We start from the raw sequence: 21,825 nt of genomic DNA, 5'->3' as shown, positions 1-21,825 counted from the left end.
TGACTTGTCCATTTTGACATGTCTGGAAGCTAAACGATCGCTCTTTGCACTTGCAGCTGAGATCTGATTTACACAATGGGTCCAAGTCTTTGAAGTACTCGATCTCGGGAGACGGAGCTGGAAGTATTTTTTTTGTCAATGCAACAACAGGTGTCTTATATGTGACTCAGAAGCTTGATAGAGAGAAACAGGCCTGCTACTTTCTAAAAGCCCAAGTAATAGACATCACTACTGGAAAGCCCGTGGAACCTGAGTCCGAGTTTGTCGTCAGAGTTATGGACATCAATGACAATGCACCGACATTCCTACATGAACCTTACGAGGCTGCTGTTCCTGAGATGTCTCCAGAAGGTATTACATATCAACTGACATCAGACATAGATGGGCAATGAAAACAGATTTGAGGTTTTGAGCATATGCTTTGGAATTATTTGAAAACTCTACATTTGTACTTCCTTGGACAAGCATGTTAAGTATCACTGCAGTGTGTTGGAAATTATTCTATTGCATGAATGGAAGGAGGAAAGGAGGTGACAGTTACTTTAGCAACTTTAACGGTGCTGTGCTGCGGGGAGAAAACAGAGATGTGAGGCAGGAGATAGAGGGATATGAAGGTAAAGGGATTTTTAAAAAGTGTAGTTTAGTCATGTATTACGATGGGGCATTTAATAGCATAGTTATATACTATAGGAGATGATACGAGAGTATTTTTGAAGCAAAATAAGAGGGATATGACTGCTGGAAAACTATTCTTGAGAAGAGAAAGAGCGATGAAATCTAGGGCAATAACAGAGGGACGGTGCAGGTAGGTTCACACATTGATCGGTAACCAACCAGGTAGTAAGTGATGGTTTCTGTGTTGTCAGTGGTGCATGAGGCGGGGCAGGGATTGAGAGCAGAGGGGTGGAACTTTCGAGAGAGGAGAGGAGGCACAGAGAGGCATTTTGCAGAGCTGGAGAGGGAGCCCTCGATGGGGCTCCGGCGTGTACAGTGAGCACTTGCCTCGGGCACCAAGGCGGCGCCTGGCTGATGTCAGGGCGCTCACAGGGCATGGGTTTGGCCTGTACGGTGTTTGGATATTCGGCTACTTACCGCTGCCCCGAGAGGCTCTAGTACATGTCACCCTAGCCGATCTGTGGGATTTTCATACAGCCTGTGGCGGTGCCAGGGCTCGGGCTTTGGGTGGAGTCACCCAAGAGCACTGAGCACTGGGCGCCCTGTCCCGGGTGGAGGGGCCAGCGGGTGGCAGGGCCCTGCCCGCTGCGGACAGAGCGGGACGTCTCTGCGGCGCTGGCGACCTTGGTAGATGCGCTCCCTCGGGAACAGCCTCGCAGCCATTAACTGTGCTTTGAAGGAACCAGTTAATAAGATTATAGGTGATTTTTCTGTTTCCCTCAATCTCGATATTTAATTGATGGATAGTGTGGACTTTATTTGACTTGAATATATCTTTAATTCTTCATCTTCTTTCCATATCCATGGTCATTTAGCAGGTTCTAGAATGTTCATCTTGCTTCCAAACTCCCTGCACACCTATTGTATTTCTTACAAAGCAACCAGTGAAAACTTTTTATTCTCTCTTGTCTTTCTTAAATATATTTGGGTTTTACTAATTATTATATTTGAGCCTGTACTTTGAACTTAGAATTTGGTGGACTACTAAAAGGAATCTAAAAACCAAGAAAACTATAAACCACTTATTGCTTATTTAACAAGTAATATTTATTACAAGTAATATATATTTACTAGTAGTGATGGGCTTGTAACTGATTACGTTTACATTTGAAATGCGGTACTTTTAAACTAGAACTACCTAGTGGAATTAAGATAAGACATTCTGCTTTCTCATTTGTCATCCTGGATTTGCAAATATTATATTTCTTCCATTCAAAAATATAAGATGTAATAGGACAAGAGTCATATAATACCTGAGTTTGGGATGATTAAATGAATGAATGTTTGGACAAGGGGGAAATGCCATCTCTTTCTTGAGTTTCATTTAGAGTTTCTAGGTTGTAAAGTAATTGCATTTGAATTATAAATGCAGTAAGGATGGGCCAATCAATACTTCTAAATAACTAATAATTCTTGTAATAATAAAATGAGTTCTCAGTGTGAAGGAGTGAGCAGATGCAAGGATTAAACCACTATTTCCACCATGGATTTGATTTCTGAAAATTATATTTTTACTAGATTATCTAATATCATATCTCTTCTTGTTGTTACCAAAAATCACAGATTCAGACTATACGTCAAAATAATAATGTTTAATTTGTGTTACTTCGGATTTGACCATTCTAAAAGTCGATATCCTCTCAATAAATTTGTTCCAGATTAATCAAAGTATACTCGTACTAAAGATGCGAGTAAAAATACCTTTCCTGTTAGGCAATTTATATCTTTATTCTAAGAAAAGCCTGTTAATATTGTTACCACTGAATTTACAACAAAAACATTGCATACAAAAACAAATGAGTCATTTTGAAATCTGCAGTTCAAAAGTTGGCATTTAAGCACTAGATTAAGCCATGGTGTGCTGTTTATTTGGTTCTCTGTAATCAATGCAAACTTTACATACATAGCGTTCTTGCCACAGGTTGCTAACTTCTCTTGCTTACATGATATAGAAACTAGTCTGCATATAAAAATTTATTACTCTTTCCCATTTTTATGTTTGGATGCCTCCCATAATCACCAGAAGATGAAGCGTTCCGTGTGAAATATGAGACATCCCCATCTAACACGATTTTGTTACTAACATTAAACAACATTTGGGTGAGAATCATTCAGGCCTCTAATGCTTCTGGTTTATACTAAAATCCATATAAATCAACATTGACAGAGTTACTCTGTTCTTACATTAGGTTTCACTCTTGATGGATAAATAGGCCTAAACCATTGGGAATATAATTGATGCTGCCAGTGTGCTTGTAATATTAAAAAGGGTTATGTAGTTTTATAAGTTTTAGCACATATCAACATTATCACAGAAAGCACAATTTATATGTAATTCCTCATATATAATAAGTACTTTATATTAACATACCATCACTATCATTTTCTATCTGTGTAGGAACAAATGAAAAAGTATGTCAGCAAATGAAGATTCCGAGAGAACTAAACTATGATTTTTCTCCCAGGCGCTTGGTACAAGTTTACATCTTGTGTGACCTACATAACAATACGTTTTTGCAGTAGAGTGTGCCGGATAAAATAGGCGAAGTCAAATGCCATCTTAAATTTATTTTCATAAAGTCCTTTTCCAAAAACAATAGCTCTAAAGATTCAGAAACTAGCTAGAAAGGTAAAACTCATTTTAAACTTGCATTTTTGAAAAAGTTTCTCAAGGGTAATATTGGCAGACAATATCAGCTATCGATATGATAATACAGCCCAGAATTATTCTAGTGAATATTTGTGTGATTCTAGAGAGCAACTTTTTGTAGTTAAACTTTTGTCCACTAAAAAGAATAGATAAAAAATGATTTAAGAAAAGCTTTAGGCAGCAAATGCAATTGTTTGCACTTACAAACGATATGTCGGATCAAGCTAAGCGGACCCCACTCAGAAAGGCACGCTGGCCAGTCTACCCTCTGCCCCCAAGAGGAGGCTATTTGCCCTTCTGGTTTGCATTCCTTTCGATTTCAAGGATCTAGACAACTTAAACTTTTAAGAGTTGCCATCAAATACCCAATTCTAATTACAGGATGCCGTCTTAAGATGGAATAGTAGGAGTTCAGGGTGAGGAAATTTAATATACACATATCTATTCTGGGGTATTGTCGCTTTCCCTTGCACACAATCCTGGAAACGTTTGTCCCTGATTTTTAATTTATTTTTACTTCACAATTTTTAATTAAATTTATTGGGGGGACATTGGTTAATAAAATTGTACAGGTTTCACATGTACAATTCTATGACACATCATCTATGTATTGCATCGTGTGTTTACCACCCAATGTTTACCTGATGTTTAATTTCTTTAAATAATATTATTAGTGTGCGTTCCAATAAGCTAGAATGAAATTGGTCGGTATCTACTTTTTACTTGTAGCTTCTCCCATGGGGTGTGAAAAATAATAGTGTGTTAGGAAGCCTAAAGCTTTAATACTGAGAATTTCTTTTGGCCACCAACTAACCATACCATGATTTTGACTGTTATTCCTGAAGCTATGGACAGGTAGTCTCCTTCTAGAACCTGGGGGTGGAAAACCCCTCTGGAAAGGAATGAAATGGGAAACGGAGGGGGGGGAGTAAATGGGTGAGTCCACAGAAGAGTAGTTAAAAGAACAACTTGCCCAATACAGTTGATTGAATTGATGGTTCCTAAGAAGGCTTTTGTTGAAATTACTTCACAATCACTGCAAGAATTAATTAATTACTTAAGATGTAATTTTAATATTACATTGTGAAAGTTTAAGGTGTATGATGTATGGATTTGATACATTTATATGTTGTGACCTGATTACCACTGTAGCATTCGCTAGCATCTCCATCACACCACATAATTATCATTTCCTTTTGTAGTGAGGCCTTTGGGATGCAGTGTCTCAGCAACTTTGAAGTTTATAATATATTTGACGACAATCAATATGTTGTGCATTAGTTCTCCAGAATTTATCTTTTAAGTGCAAGTTTGTGCCTTTTGATCAATGTCTCCCCAATCCCCCCCCACCCCCAGCCCCTGGTAACCAGCAGTCTACCCTCTGTTTTTATGGGTTCAGCTCCTTTAGATTCCACACATGGTATTATGTAGCATTTGTCTTTCTCTCTCTCACTTCTCTTACTTACCTCAGTGCTCTCACACATTGTCACAAATGGCAGGAATATGTTGTTAGAACACTTGAAGTGAAAGTGTCTACATTTTGAGTAGTTGCACAGTATAAAACAAGTGTTAAATAACTAATGAAAATACTAAGTTTAAATAGCAAACATTACATAAAATTAAGGGACAGGGTAAAGTTTCAACAATTTTATTACTGAAGAATAGATGGGCTTTCTATTAGAGTTTCTTAGTTAATAAAATTTGATTATAGTGAAAAAAAACCATGATGCTAGCTGTAAAAAAATCACATAGGCTTCTTGACTTCCTATTTGTGTTACCATTCTTACTGACAGAAAACCATGTATCAATAAATGCAAATTTTCAAGAAGACACAGAATGCTAGATTCCACAGTGATAATTAAAAAGCTTAATACTTTTAAAGAAATTTAATTTTTGCATTATTTTTAAATGTACAAGTGCTTATTTTTTATACTTCTATTGATTGTGACTGGATTTTAATGACCATGCTTATCAATATCTGGTAGATTTTGCTTTGAATTAAAAAAAAAAATTCTTTACACAAGTAGAGAGTTTATAGAAGGGAATTAAGCAGGCAAAATAGTTATGCCCGTCCTCAACTTGATACTATTTGAAGCTCATGTGAATAATCTTTATTAATATTCCATCAACATTCTCCAGTTTTTTTGAGGTGCTGATCACAACATGATTTTTGAAGGAAGGTATTTCCAATATTTTCTGATTTCTCTGCTAATAACACACCTTTGAAAATTCTGAATTACACATTGTAATGGATTGTTCAACGGTTACATTTAATCATGTTCAAAACTCTACACTGTGTGTGGGAATTAGAGCCATTCTGTGCGAGGTTATATTCTCTTGTCTGTATAGACGTTATACATAGTTTTGAAATTCAGAACCAGGAGGTGGACTAGTCTCTTATTGTTTTTCATCACTGTCCTTGCTAAAGAAGGAAGGAGCTACAGGATCGAACTGATTGTTCAAATAAGACCAGAGTCTTCATTTCTTGTAACTGTTTGCTTTCTCTTCAGGAACATTCGTCTTCCAGGTGACAGCAAGTGACGCTGATGACCCTTCTTCGAACAATAACGCTCGCCTCGTGTACAGTGTCATCAGTGGCCAACCGTATTTCTCCATTGAGCCAACAACAGGTATTTCTGAATGAAATCAAGTGCAGCTCAACGTGGTTCTAAGTAGGCAAATGCAACAGCAAAAGTTCTCAGTTTACAAGCATGTTGTTTTGCAGATCTGTTGTTATCCAAAAAAAGGGGGGTTGTAGTTTAAACATTTAATCATTTTTAATCTTTTAGCTGATTTTTCTAAGGTTGAAAGATTGGACTTTATGCACCTGGACCACAAATGGTTTGCAGACGGGGGATGAGACATCTGTAAGGATTTTTGTAAATCAATTAGAAAATGACAGATAACCCAATTGAAAATATGAGGGAAAGAACTTGACAAGAAATGGACAAAAAGTTGATATACAAAAAACCTACAAGCGTATTAAAAATGCTCACCTCATGAATTATCGTGGAAATGCAAACTAAACCCACAATGAGATACATGGAAAACCCAATTAGAATAACTAACATTAAGCATGAATTGACAGCTGGATGTAGGAGCTGATTGGAGGCCTTCTCTTTCAAAAAAACGTATTTCTGTATTTTTATGTATTTTTTTATTTAGATTGAAAAATTAAAGTTCTAAAATTGCTTTGCCAATTTCCATTAATCAATTAAATACTTTATAAACTAAATAGGACAATTTTTCTCTTCTTTTAAATATGTCAATTTAATACATGAGGATTTTATGACACAAATTCATTTGACAGATATCAGTCGTGATGTCCAAAACAGAGATTAAGCCCATATAAATCCTGCCTTTAAGAGCTTTTAGTCTCTAAAAGTGAAAACAAACAAAGAAACAAAACCACACAAGCAAGTGTGTAACTAACCACCAAGAACATGGCAAGTGTCAAAAGAAGGAGAATTCTGTGCTTGTTATTGAGAGGCAAATTAGCATTTCCATCTTGGTGGCCTGAAAAGCTTAAAAGAATTGGAGCCTTTTATTGGACTTGTAGCATTTGTTATCGATTCATTCAACTGTCAGCTAGCTATTAAATGCCTCAGCTTTTCTTTCTCAATCAGGCTTCTTGAGAGAATCCGATTCTGAAAAATATGACTTGAGTGACTATATTTTTAATTCTGCCAAGGATGGTACCCAGTTTCTATTGTTTGGGATGCATGGGCCAAAAGCTATTTCCATACGTGCAATGGATTCCTTAAGACATTAGGTTTTAACTCCCCCACCCATTCTTGTTTGAGAGGGGTCGAATCTGTTAACAGGCATTGTACAACATACTGGATTTCCAACATTACACCCTTAGAGAAATAATAGCAAAAACTACAAAACAAAACAAGGACTCCTCTCTTGGAACTTACAGATATATATTAAACACGGGGATGCTCGTGAATGCACACACGCTCAGTTTGTGACTGTCCCTAAGAGGAACACACAAGGTCCCATGAGAGAAAGAAAGCGAGGGCTACTTTCTACTGTGTGCTCAAGGCAGAGTCCCCTGAAACCAGGAGGCAGAGCTGAGCCGGGGCCAAGGCGGAGAGAGGAAGGGCGCCCCAGGTCCCGGGAAGAGCGGGGAGCCGTCCCTGAGCTGGGAGGGCGCTGAGGCTCTTAGGCTTGGGCCTGGTGCGGAAAAGCACAGAGGAGCCGAGCGGACGGCGAGCTCTCTGAAGAACAGGCAGGGACTGGGCCATACTCGACCCTCTTGACCATTTAAGCACTGTTTTTAAAAAAATCTATATTGAGCACGTTAGCTAAAGCGATGGAGTGCATTGATGGGGGAGAGGTGGGGCGGGTGAGCAGCAGGATACGTGAGGGCCAAAGGCCAAAATGCAGCTGTAAGTGTCGGCGTGTTCAGAGGATCTGGGCAGATCCGTCCTTTGTTCAGTCTGAAGGTGAGAAGAAAAGCTGAAAATCAAGTAGGCGAAGTTCACGGAGGCCCCTGTGGGGAGCGAAGCCTCTGTGTTCCCTTACTCGCTGCTTGACTGATCCCTACACCTTTGGGTATATCGCAGCCTAAGTCAGAAGCCCTAATACTCTTCTCGTTTGCTTCTATCAAACAAGCTGCTGTTGCGTCACATATAGGGAGGTTCTAGCAGCATCTATTTAATATATTTGACGGTTTCATACTGATTCACATAATAGATTATAATTGTGAAATACTGTATCCACGATTAAAACCCTGTCACAATGTCATCTGTTTTATCTTTTTAATTTTTTTTTAAAAAAGGTGATATTACAGTTTTTAGTGAAGGAGAGAAGTTTCTTGTAGCACAGTAATATTATGTTAGAGGAGACAGCAGAGAGTAGATTGAGGTAAAATTAATACAGTCTTCTCCACCTGTGGTTTATCATTCAATGGGATTTTATTAAAGGTCTGCTAGTGTCCTTAATATTGGGATGGCCCATGAAAGCCTGGGAAGAATCATTGTTTAACTTACTATCATTATTGTTTTTTTTCTCTAGAGCAGCGCCTGGCACATTGTAGTAGTTCGAAATGTGTCAAAAGTGATAATATGATTGAATCCTTGGGATTAACTAGGAAGATGCCATGATTAATAATAAAATAATAATTGGAGTTTTATCACATTTTAAAGGAGTGATAAGAACATCTTCTAAAATGGACAGAGAACTGGTAGATGCGTACTGGGTGATTGTTCAAGCCAAAGACAGGATCGGTCTGCCCGGGGCACTGTCTGGAACAACGCGGGTATTAGTTACGCTTTCTGATGTGAATGACAATAAACCTACATTTAAAAAAAGTAAGTGGAAACCATCTTGAATTTTATTGTAATGTAGTTATAAGTATGTTGAATATATGCAGATGTTAGTTTGCGTTCTAAAACCACGGCTACAGCACTAAAACGATATAAAATAAATTCAGTTGTTCTACGGTGTGACTATTTTCATTAGCGTGAAAAGTCAAATAAAATGAATGAGCAATGCGTTATTTTTCAATTGCTTCTTTAACTAATCAGCACAAGCGTCATGTCTTAACACTAATTTATTACTTAAGGACGTCTGCTACGGGTGCCTGCAGGCCAAGTAGGATCGTGCAGGTCCGTCTGCAGGGCTGCCCTCCTCTCTGTGGGCTCTAGGGCAGACCTTCCCATTCCCTTGGATTTGGGAGTTGGCCGAATTCGGTGTTTGCAGGATAAAGGGCCCTGTTTCCTTAAAGGCTGCCGCCTGGAGGACGTGCTTAGCTCCTAGATGCCTCTTTCTGGTTTATGGACATAGTCACACATCTCAGAAGCAGCACAAGGTGTCACATTTTTCTCTCACTGCCATCACTCTGACCCACACTTTTATTTCTTCTTCCACTTTTAAGGACACATGTAATTATATTGGGCCCAGTTGGATAAGCCAAGACTGTGCCCACATTTCAAGTTCCACTGATTAGCAACCTTAATTCCATCTGAAACGTAAATTCTCTATTGCATATCTTTGGCAGTGAAGACACAAATAACTTTGGGAGTCATTCTTCTACCTACTACCAGTAATGATTTAAATTGTATATAATTTATTTATTTATTTATTTATTTATTTATTTATTTATTTATTCATTTATGTATTTATAGCAAGAATAGGTCACACCTGCTCTGAGAATTTAAGTAGTAAGTGTAAGTTAAATTGCATGGTGTGCTTCAGAAAGAATTTCTTATGACACTCCTAGGAGGAATTTATTTTGTAAGAAGTTTCTTTTTCAGGGGATTCTTTCTTAGCTACAGAAATATATTTGCAAAATTTCCAGAAATCATGAGCAATTATCATGGTAGAAGGAAAATTTGATAAGCATGGAGCAAAGAAAGAAGCAGAACAAACACGCCCCACCCCACCCCACACACACTCACACACACACTCCTAAGTGATGCACACAATACTCAGTGTAGACAATTTGTGCCAGCCCTAGGTTATCAGATTTTCTGAATTTTCAAGAAATATTAGAATTCTGAACTTTTATTTCTGTGCTATTATCCAACTTTAAATTTTATTGGTTTAAAGTATGTAGCCACTGTGGTTTTTTTAAAAATAGAAATTGTAAATATTTGGGGTGTAAAACTTGATATATACACAGTGAAATCATTACTGCAGTCAAACTGATTAGCTTGTCCATCTCTGCACAGTGTGTGTGTGTGTGTGTGTGTGTGTGGTGAGAGCGCCTGAGACCTACTCCCTTAGCAAATTTCCATTAGATAATACAGTATCATTAACTATAGCCACCATGCTCTACATTTCTAGCGCTCACTTCTAGATTTCTGGAATGTATTCATCCTACATAATTGCAACCTTGTACCCTTTGAGCTACATCTTTTCTTTATGAGTCAACAAAACAGCCCCTCTTTGGGTGGCAGGTAGGCAGTGGGGAAGCAGTGTGCGACCTTCATCTCTGTGTTATGAATTGTGTAGCGTTTGTGACTCTCGCCACAACATGAAGATGCCCTGAAGGCAAGAAGACAATGTCTAATTAAGTCTGAAATGTTGAGAACTTCATAAAATAATTGGCGTATAATACATGTAGAGAAATACTGGCTGAATTCGTTGAATAAATCTAGTCTACATTCTATTCAGATGAAGGGGAAATGGCAAGCTGAAGACTAGAAGGCAGAGTGCTCTCAAAGAAGCTCCTTGAGACAGAAAGTCCTCGAACCTTTTGCTGCTTTTTTAGTTTGTTTTTTTTAAAAAAACAATATTTATCAGTTATTAAGAAACTGAGATAATAGTTTTCAAATCCTCTTAGGTACCCAGAATCCTCAGGTTCGAGGAGAGTCTTACTAACTTCGATCAGATGTGAGTGTGGAGGACATGGTCGTGATACCATAAGGTTACCCAGTTCTTCAGACGATGTCCCTGTTCCCCTCCCGAACAACACTCATTTGAAAACGTGCGTGTTGACTAATGGGATTATTTCCTACATTTAAGCATGAATTACAAATAATAATACATGAATGGCTACTTCTTTATCAGCTTTATGCAAAATACTTCTCAAAAATAAGGAGAAGAGCTCAGTTATTTCTATTTAGCATCTCTGCATTTCCAGGATAATTGCCATTATTTCACTGTGGCTGCAGCAGTAGGGTCACCTCATTTCAACACAGTTTTTCTGCTACACCCACTTTCCAGATTTTATGGATCCAACTTTCTTTTTCACCTCTGCCGTGGCTACGGGAACCCAGGCTCAACATCTCCACATCAAACTACCGTACTTGGAACTCAACTATTTTCTTTTAGTCTCTCTCGTTTTTTAATTCATTCTTGCAGTTATTGGTAACTTTAGGTATCAGGATGCTTGAGTGAAATTGAAAAGCTCTTTTTATCAAATTTAATTTGGGGTGGTTGAAGGGTACAATAAAAAATAAATCCATGAATATTGAGAAGGATTTATAGGAATAGAAATTTGAAAATTATATGTACTGGTAATAGGACTTCCTAAGATATACTTAGGAGCCAATAATAGATGCTCAAATAGTTTATTAAGGAAATGTCCGGATTGTAAAAATAAAAGAAGGAAGTTTATATGTATAGAGAGGGAGGTTGGGGCAGGTAAGGGGTGGAATGGGCAGGCATGGGGTTTCCTCCAGGCCATAAATAAAGGATGCTATCATTGTGAGATTCTTATGTTAACTATTTGTACAAGTATCTTGGATTTTGTTTTTGAAGGTTTGTACAGCATGAATGTCTCTGAATCTACACCCGCTGGTGCTTCTATAGGAATCATCACGGCCCACGACAAGGACATCGGGGCGAACGCAGAAATGGATTACAGCATTGCAGACGACGCGTCTCAGACGTTCGGCATCGTCACTGATAACGAGACCCAGGAAGGCATAGTGATATTAAAGAAGGTAGATAGATTAAAACGGTGTGCTTTGCGGGATGATGCAAGATCAAATCGGAAATACACACCATAATTTTGTGTGGGCAGTTAGTTGTCCTTCTTTAACTAATTGAAATGAGAACCTGTGATTCTTGATTTAGGGAAACAAGGAGTTTAGAGATGAGGTTTAGTTATTGCAGAGCTTCTTGTATTGCAGGTAGGACATTTTTTAAATTTCAAAAATTTCAAATAGAGGGCAAACTTTTTGAAAATAAGTTTCTTAAATAACAAGAAATTAATTCTTAATTCCACAAGACGCTTATACCCAATAAACATATAATTTTAACCTTAATTTAAAAAATATAGTTATTATCCCAAAACATTTTGTATTTTTTTTGTTTGCTTGTTTGTTTTAATTGATTTCAGAGAGAGGAAGGGAGAGGGAGAGAGAGAGAGAAACATCAGTGATGAGAGTCATTGATCGGCTGCCTCCTGTGCGCCCCCTGCAGCCCGAGCATGTGGCCTGACCGGGAATCGAACTGTGACCTCCTGGTTCATAGATTGATGCTCAACCACAGAGCCACGCCAGGCAGGCCCAAAACATTTTGTAATAGATAGACATAACAAAGTAAAAATAGAGAACTACTGTGCAACTCCTTAATGATAATACCAGGGAATCCAGTAGATAAAAAGGAAAACCAATATGCAGATCGTGAATCATAGAAATGTACACTTGAAACCTGTATAGTCTTATTAACTAATGTCACCCTGGTAAATTTAATAAAAAGGAAAAACACACCCAAACCAACCTAGGGGATAAAAAAGTAAAACCTGCCCAGCCAGCGTGGCTCAGCAGTTGAGCATCGACCCAGGATCCAGGAGATCGCGGTTCGATTCCCAGTCAGGGCACATGTCCCGGTTGCAGGCTCCATCGCCAGTCAGGGGCGTGCAGGAGGCAGCCGATCAATGACTCTCTCATCATTGATGTTTCTCTCTCTCTCCCTCTCCCTTCCTCTCTCTGACATCAATAAAGATATATTTAAAATAAATAAAAAAGTAAATAAAAACTCAAACTGAGATAACGTAACAGCTAAAATGTTCATTTTCTGAGCAAGCCTTGGGTGACTGAAGCCGTTTCTTCCGTGTGCTCTGTGTTTCTTTTAGAAAGTGGATTTCGAGCATCAGAACTACTATCGTTTTAGAGCCCAAGTGCGAAACCGCCACGTGGACGAGCGGCTGCTGGGCCACCACACGCCAGCGTCCACCACGCTGGTCAGGGTGCAGGTGGCCGACGAGGACGAGCCGCCCGCCTTCCTGCAGCCGCGCTACACCTTCCAGGTCCCCGAGGGCAGCCCGCGGGGCGCGCCCGTGGGCTCGGTGTCGGCCCTGGACCCCGACCACCGCAGGGCCCCCGTCAGGTGAGTGCGGGAGGCCGGCCTCGCAGCCGTGAGCGCACCGACCCGGACAGGCTTAAGCATAAGATTCCGTGCCCATGGAACAGGACGCCTCTGTATTTCTCCGTATGGTATTAATCAAATTTGCAACAGCTTAGACAAGTCACAACAGGGAGCCTCGCTACTGGTTAAAAAGCAGTGACATAGCAACTGCCAACGTGCAAGAAATAGGGGGTCACCATCTAAACTAGGGTGCAGCCCAGTCCATTCGCTGGGGCAAGGAGGTGAAGGTAAAAAATCCTGACTGTGCCCAATCAAAGAAGAAGCAAAGCTGACCCAACGTGGCTCGTGTAAATGTTATTTCATTAAAATGATATTCAAATATTGAGAAAGCTTTCTATAGGATACTCCTTAAAGGAGTAAAAATGAAATAAGTGCAGTGATTTAGAAAGATTTCTGCTACAGCTGGACTGCATTTGCCACTATTCAACTAGTCTTTATGCCCATGTTCTCTGTTTTCTTCTTCTGTTTTTTCAATATTCAAATCGTAGGTCTGGTTAGACATAAAAACAAAATCTGTTACATGTTCCCCTAATCATCTATTTTCCCCTCTTTGCAGTTCAGGGAATTCCACAGACCTCCATGTATTTATTACGATGCTGCTTTGCTGTGTGTTTGGGGGGGGGGGGGCAGAGAGAACAGAGAGAAAGAAGGAGCTGCTTTAAATTTTTGAGACAGGGATGCTCCCAGTTTTCCACAGTAATTGCTAATTATAAAAACCCACTCCTAATTTGTAGATATAGTTCCTATTTAGTTATAGTAATTTTAGGGGGGAAAATATAAAATTATAACCCAGTAAATTAATTTAGATTTTTACAGTAGTATATATATTAACCTATTTATTGTTCTTAGAATACTTCAGAATACCTAATTTTTCAAAAATGCTATAATGACTAAGCTGTTTATTATATTATTATTTATGATAATAAAGTGTTAAAAACAATTTATGTATTGAATCTTAATGAAGTAAACAAGGCAATAATGATGAATGATTTACAACAATACCTATGAGCATTAATAAAAACATGGCATGATTTTAAAAGATAACACAAAATTATTAGAGTTGTGTGTTTACTACTAGTAAAAATGTTAGGTATATATGAGACAAGTAAGTGAGACACACAATTTTCATTTTTATACTGAAATTAATTACCTTTAAAAATAGTTTGTGAGAACCTATCAGAAATATATTTCAATGCCTTTTATGGACATTCTTCCATTTAGAAGTGTCTTATCAATAAGATTGCTTTTCATATATTAGGATCACAAGTTGTTGTTTTTTTCCAGGTAGTATAGTAAATGTCCCTAATATATCATGAAAACAAAATTAAATATTATCAGATTGTTTTATTTCAGCAAACAAAATTAAACAATTTCTCATAGGTCAGCTACCGCGTAATTACAATATGCACAGATTTAACAAGAACCATGTGGTGTTGGAAAGAGACTCAGGGCAGTCTAGGCAACTGTTTTATGTTGCTTCAAATTAAAAAAAAATGTTACTGAGCATTAATTTTTATTCCCATTCATTTGCATTTCTCTTTATTTTGTGAGTGACATTTTGCCATTTCTTTTTAACCAAGCTACTCACTTATTAGCATTTTCTCTCTTAGGAACGAGAGTGGGTTAAGATTGAGCATATATCAACTTAACTGTGAAGCCATTATAGGTTTTGTTTTGTTTTTTGTCCTATCTCTTGTGAATTGAATCTTAAATATATAAATACGCCTTTCTGAAAATTGTTCAGAATTTGATCAGCTATGTGGAGCATGCATTTGACAATCAGTCTCGTTGCGTTAAGAAGGTGTTATGTGTCACCGTTGCACAGAGAAAATGAAACTGAGGGAGCCTTTCTTTGGTCCAGGTACTCTATTACCAGCGGCAGTGCCTTCCAAATTTATGACAATGGCACCATCGTCACGGCTGGCCCTCTTGACCGGGAGACGAGTGCTTGGTGCAACCTGAGCATTACAGCCAGAGAAATCAGTAAGTGCCCGTTGGGGACCACATGTCCCTTCCCCAGACTGTTTAAACCACTCAGTAATAGGGACAAGAGCCAACTTAAAATGCTCTTGGAATTAGAGGTAAGTGATATTGTGTATGTCAGTTCACACATGTGGCATTTTATTATTTCAAGTTAACAGCGCCTGCTCATTCCTATCACGGCTTATAAATCGCTTCACCATTTGAATTTCAGTAGTAATATGAACAAGCCACCTGGATCCTGGAAAACAGGGCACCTCATAAAGGTGTTATTGAAAGCACCCTGCTGCACGTGTTCACTGCCCAGAAGCTTGCGAAGTAGCAGTTGTGTTGATTGTAGCAAAGAGATGTTGCCTTGCGGCATGTGTGCTATCAGCAAATGAAGTTGACTGTGCTTCGTCTCCTTCCTGGGAAAGGTCCCAAATGAAGCAACAGGCGATTTATCAGCTTGTCAGCTAAGTGAATGAAATGACAAACTACTTTAAAACGAAGCTATGAAAATATATATATATATATGTTTTCTATAGTTATGTCAAAGGTTTAATTTGAACTTAAACAGATTTTTTTCAGAAGAAAAGAATAAAATCTTTAAATGAATTTCTTACTAATTTTTCTTAAATTTATTTGTACCTGGAATACTGTTTCCAGTTTACTTACTTAAGCAAAAAGTTGTTCTATGGTCGTATATTATATGTTTAAACCATGAAAAGATGAGCCTTAAATTCTGATTCATTATACCTTGAAATCTCTAGGGATAGTTTTTTAAAAAAACATTTTAATGTTTCACTTATCTATTTATCCTGAATATAACACAAAAGAGAAGAGTCTCAAAATAATTCTTAATGGTATATGTATTTCCTAAATGCCATGGATTTTTTGACTATGTATTAAACTCTGCAATTTTTAATTTTTAAGTAAATAAAAATTGCAGTTTCTATCATAATTGCAACTGTTATTTATTGGGGAAAAGTAGTTGACGAACAAAATCTCATCCCAACCCAGAAACCCTCTCTACAGCAGTGGAATAGAGGGAAAAGAGTTTTATAACTGAAAAGCATGGAATCAGGATGTGCTTTGCATTGAAGGAAATCCGCGAAGAGGCGGCCAAGACGGAGAGAAACCTCACCCTCTGTGCAGCGGGCAGACAGCCCACCGCGCCAGCTCTCCAGATCAGCAGTTACCAGGCCTTCACATCACGTGTCGCATGCGTAGTTCATTTTAAATTCACCCGTAGTTGGAGTGTCCACCTGCGTTTGCTAACTGACTTTATCCAAATGAAAGCTAAACTTTTCATCCCTTTAAGATGAGACGCAGTTTTGCAACTTGAGTCCAGGTCTTTGCTAAAGTTTGGCTCCTGGCCTCTCACAGAGGCCAGAAGGAAGAGCCTCTTCCTCCTTGATGGTTCCATTTCAAAGACTGGGCTCCCAGTACTTTAGAAAGACAAACCTGGGCTGGCAAGTTGGAGAGAGGTTTCTTTAACTTTTAAAAGGTTTATATATGTTTCAAAGAAACAGAGAAATAACCTACAATTATGAGTTTCGTAAGGTAAATGTTCCAAGTCTTTCCCCTTATTTTCAGCAGAGAGAATTAAGTCTCTTTTTAAAAAAAAATCTTTGCATTAAAAATTACAATTGTAAATATAATGAACAAAGGAGCATGGAGGTTATAAACAGAAACATTAAGAGAAACAAAGGAAACTCCCCCTTCTTAGTCTTTATTGTATATACCTTTTCCACAGCATTTTTAAAATAAAAAAAAGAGAAAGATTTAAAATAATGTTATATAAATGTAGAACAGATTAGGCTGCAACTTCCTTTTTTATCATTTCACAAAATAGCATGTATATCACTTCTGGTTAGTAGATAAATAAAGTAATATTTGATATTTATCACTTCTTTATATGCTAAGTAATCTTCTAAATGCTTTATATGTGTTAATTAATCTTTATAACAGTTCTGTAAGTAGTTACTAGTATTGTTTGCATTTTACTGAGAATCAACTGAAACAAAGAGTAGTTAAATATTTTTTTCATGGTGACAACCAGGATTAAAATCCATTTTTAAAGCTCATTATATTAATACATTTGTTATGTTGACTCATTCATGTTTAATAAGCACACAGAATTTCATAGTATGGTTGTAATTTATTTAGCCAGTTCCTTTTTGATATACATTTGGGCTATTTCCAATTATTTGGGTGTGATGCAAACAATTCTGCAATAAATGAATTGAATCTTGTACTATTATATACTGGTGCTGAGGCAGGATAGTAAGGAGCTAGGAAAATTCTTTGGCAAGTGGAACGGGGAAACTGAGACAGATAGCTAAACGGTTGAGCAATTTACAGCCAGATAATAAATCACAAGGACTTATCTTCCCCAACCAAGGACACTTTGGAGCAAATGGTTTACACATTCCAGACCCTGGTGGGGCAGGCCTGTCTTGTCCCTGTCCCTCTTTGGTGACATGCTCTGAAGGTGAAACTGACCAGAGAATGGCCCTGAGCCCCTCTATATGCTCATTTGGGTGAATCAGCATATGAAAGGACACACCTGGAAAGCTGATGAATATTCTATTGAGATCCTCCCCTAAGACCTCCCTTAAAATTCCCACCTTAAGAAAACAGATAAAGACTCTTAAGATAAAGAACCCAGTGCAAAAGCTGTGCTCTCTTGAGCACACCCACGCCTTCCTCCCCCCACCCCCTTCTTTCCTCAGGTGCATAACTTTGCTTTCTTTCTCCTAAGCTCTAAAGATTCCCAGGAGACTTGCAACCAGGGGAGCAGCAGGCAGCAGCAGCTCATCCTGGGCTAACCCCCTGAACCAGTCTCCAAGGGCCCTCCTTTTGCCTCTGTAGCTTGTTTCCTGAGTCCACGCAGCCCTGCTGGCTCACTTCTTCTGCCCTGTGACTTTCTTTCTAAGCGGTAAGGCAGCCACACCTAGGTGCACTCCTGTTGCTATGATCTTGCCTCTTCTATCTTAAGCCCTTCCTTTATTTCACTGTCCCCAGCTTCAATAAATGTACTCTCAGAACCATCTGGACTCATTATGAAAAGTTTCCTGCATAAAATCACAACCCACACAATCCAGACCATGCTGGGGGCAGACCCACCTTGGTCCAGGTCCCTTTTTGGTGCCAGTGTCTTAGGCTGTAGCATGGGTTTCCCAAGCTAATTACTGGGTCAAAGATATGTGTGACTTAACTTTCATTATCTATTGCCAGATTAGGTTCCAGAAAATGTTTACATCCCCCTTATTTGTCACCACTCCACCATCACTGGGCCTGTTTTGCATATTAGCATGCATTACATGGACCAAATCATCATTCTCCTGCCTTCTGGGGAGCAAGAGCCTTTGTGAATATTGTGCTAGAGCAGCTTCTCTCACCTGGGGGCTATTTTGCCTCCTAAAACATTTGACAATGTCTGAGGACAGTTTTGATTATCACAACTAATGTGGGAACTGCTACTGGCATTTAGTTAGTAGACACTAAAAAATGCTGCTAAGCACCCTACAGTGCTCAGATAAACCCTCAAGACAAAGAATTATCCAGCCTAAAATATCAGTAGTGACCAGGTTAAGAAACCCTGGTGGGAATCATTTGAATTTTCTCATCTGCGAATTTGTGGTTTGTGAATATTTCCACTGAATTGTCTTTTTCATATCATCTGTCAGGATTTGAAAATTAGAGCTACTAATATTTCATCTTGGCTTTTTTACATTTCTGTATTTCTGGGCTCACTTAAGAAAATCCTCCCAACTCAATGTATATATAAAACTTTACTTAGATACTATTTTAATTATCTTATTTTGCCATGTATTTAGATCATTATTTCATGTCCTTTTGTTGCTTTTAAAACTACACTGAACAATGCTGTTATTGAGAGTACTGGCTGCTGGCTTCTTAACTGCCTTTTCTACTTCAGCTATGAGCTTAGGCAGGTCATTTATCTGTAATGTATAAAATTAAAGTTTCTCAATATATATATATTTTTATTATTGATTTCAGAGAGAGAAAGGGAGAGGGAGAGAGAGACAGAAACATCAATGATGAGAGAGTCATTGATCGGCTGCCTCCTGAATTTCCCATGCTGGGCATGGAGCCTACAACCTGGGCATGTGCCTTGACTGGGAATTAAACCATGATCTCCTGGTTCATAGGTCGACGCTCAACCACTAAGCCACACCAGCTGGGCAGTTTCTCAGTGTTTTTATCAGCAAAACTGGGGAGAATAATAACACATATATTCACCCAGATTAGATTGATTAATGCAAATATGTTAAAAAATTTCCTGGATTTTAGGAAGATGTTCAGAGAACTATGTTCTTTAGCTCCTACAACTATGGCAGGTACCAGGCACTTGATAAATATTGGTTGAGTTAAATGTGTTAAGAATGTTCTTTTCTATGTTGTATTGTTGATAAATATATAAATTATATAGGAAGCCGGTCCTCAGACAGCTTTTGTTCAAATGAAATTATACCACATAGCTTCTAACACAATTTTTATAAACTTTTCCCCTAAAGACAACATTGACAATATTTATTTGTATTCTGCTTGTTGTAGGCAATGCAGAACAGGCTTCTGAAGTTCCAGTGTATGTACAAGTCCTTAATGTTAATGACCATGCTCCTGAGTTCCCTGAATACTATGAGACTTATGTTTGTGAAAAGGCAAGCTCTGGACAGGTAAGAAATAATCAATTGCTGACATATTAATTACATGCTTTTATGTTGTGAGTTCTGTATAAGTTAACTTTCTTTTTAAGAAGTCACACTTTGACCTTGTTTCTGTGCAATGCCATGTGTCCATGGACATCTTACAGCTCATTTGGAATCTCTTCAGAAGGGAATGGGCCTCATGTTAAGAACTATTAATGCATGACACTACTCTTAACTATTACTGTTAATATTAACAATATTACTTTTAACAAAGGCCAATTCTGCCCATTTACTCATTTAATAGTATTTTATTTTTACCAAATTTTTATTAGATTGGAATTGTAGAATAAAAGTTGTATCATTTTTTTAAAGAACTCATAGCAAAAGGAAAAAAAGACAAAATTAAATACCTATATACACACATAAACTCAAACACAAAAAAAGTTAAGCATATAACCATAAAGATCACAAGTAAATTGTAATTAAAAGCAACAGTATTAAAAGGTTATAACACAAAAATAGTGTGTTTAGGAGCATAAACGCACTATAAACTTGTATAATCAACATATTTTAATTTCCAGAATTAATCACAATTTCACCATGTGATCCTGACATCATCTCTCTTTTTTGACAATAAGGAACTACTTGACTGACATATTCATGTCTTGAAAGACAATAATTAATTGAGATCTGATTTGTTCATAGCTGCATTACTTCACTCTTATGATGTAAGATAGAGGAACTCACTTGAGGTGGAACACTTTTCCTATCATCTTTATGGATCAAATGAAATCATGTACCTTGCCTCTAAACTTTAAATGCATTATTTTCTTAAATCACTTTAAAAAAACTCAATACTTCAGCAAATACTTTATTAAGACAATAACTTCATCACAGTTCTGCTCTCAGAACCAGCAGGGAATATATAATTGCAGCAAATCTTAATGGCTAGAATTCAGATAAGGGCAGGGAAGAGAAAGGGAAGGGAGAGGTGTAGGCAGGAGGAATGGGAGGGAGCCTTGACACAGCTTCGAGAACGTCTAGCATACTTAGCTTATGAAAACCATCTGGCCCATCAACAAAAGTGTATTCACTGTGTAATATCAAAACACCGTTTTGAATGCGGGACGTAAAGATATTTTCAACCTGAGAAAATATGTTAATATCTCCATCAGTTTGATAGTTTCCTCTGCAATGTCCATAAAGATTTTGGTAAAGAAATTTTAGTAAAAAATCTAATAACAACAACAACAGTGATTTTTTTTTAAAATAAATTTAAAAAAACAACCCCACAAAACAAACAAAACCTTTTTCTGTTTTTTTTTTTTCTAGGTAATTCAGACCATCAGTGCAGTGGATAGAGATGACTCCATAGAAGATCAGCATTTTTACTTTAATTTATCCATGGAGGACTCCAAGAACTCCACCTTTACAATCACAGATAATCAAGGTAATTACGTTCACTCTTGGTGGCTTTCGATCCATTCTCCTGGCATCGCGGTTGATTTTAAGCCAACTTACAGCATTGCTTTTTACACTTTTCCTGCACACTGATAATGTTAAGCTATGGAGCAAGAAGTGGAAATGAAAATGGGAAAGAAAACCCAAAGTCAAGTTCCGAAAGTACTGCCCCCGTTTTCTACTGGGCGTCTTGAAACTGGAAGCACTTTTTCGCGTCATCCGTGGCTGTAAGTCCTCGGAAAGTCCGAACGGCTTTGCAGATATTCTCGCGGCCGAGAGAGGGATTCCCGTCACGTCACCATGTAGCTCAGCCTTCGGCCCAGGCCTGGGGGAGAAAGTGGTCTCGCTCAACTCGCGGTCGTGTTAGCTCGATTGACTCAAAGATATCGGTGTCATTAATGATGGCTATGACTATGCAGTATAGGTTTAATGTAATTCTTTTTTCCTTCACAGTGGAACATTATCTCAATCTGAGGACAAAATGTTCTAAAGGATTTCATCTGGAGAGACAGAATTTCTTTTCCTTCCTTATTGACGTGACTAACTTTATAGAGAGCCACTCTGTTCTTT

At 38.1% G+C, this 21,825-nt stretch overlaps 1 protein-coding gene across 1 annotated transcript in view; it reads left to right on the top strand.

The window, feature by feature from the left end:
- CDH19 (cadherin 19) overlaps nt 1–21,825 on the top strand; it is a 46,881-nt gene that overhangs the window by 20,539 nt on the left and 4,517 nt on the right. The window contains exons 3-10 of the mRNA XM_081149421.1: nt 57–351; nt 5,836–5,955; nt 8,479–8,643; nt 11,540–11,724; nt 12,861–13,114; nt 15,015–15,136; nt 19,700–19,821; nt 21,127–21,244. Of these exons, the coding sequence (XP_081005547.1) occupies nt 57–351; nt 5,836–5,955; nt 8,479–8,643; nt 11,540–11,724; nt 12,861–13,114; nt 15,015–15,136; nt 19,700–19,821; nt 21,127–21,244 (1,381 nt within the window). The remainder of the gene's footprint in view (nt 1–56; nt 352–5,835; nt 5,956–8,478; nt 8,644–11,539; nt 11,725–12,860; nt 13,115–15,014; nt 15,137–19,699; nt 19,822–21,126; nt 21,245–21,825) is intronic.

This window comes from Miniopterus schreibersii (assembly GCF_964146895.1).
Source record: "Miniopterus schreibersii genome assembly, chromosome: 10".
Taxonomy (NCBI): domain Eukaryota; kingdom Metazoa; phylum Chordata; class Mammalia; order Chiroptera; family Miniopteridae; genus Miniopterus; species Miniopterus schreibersii.
Note: the sequence above shows the minus strand (reverse complement) of the source record. Positions and strands in the feature narration are given on the sequence as shown.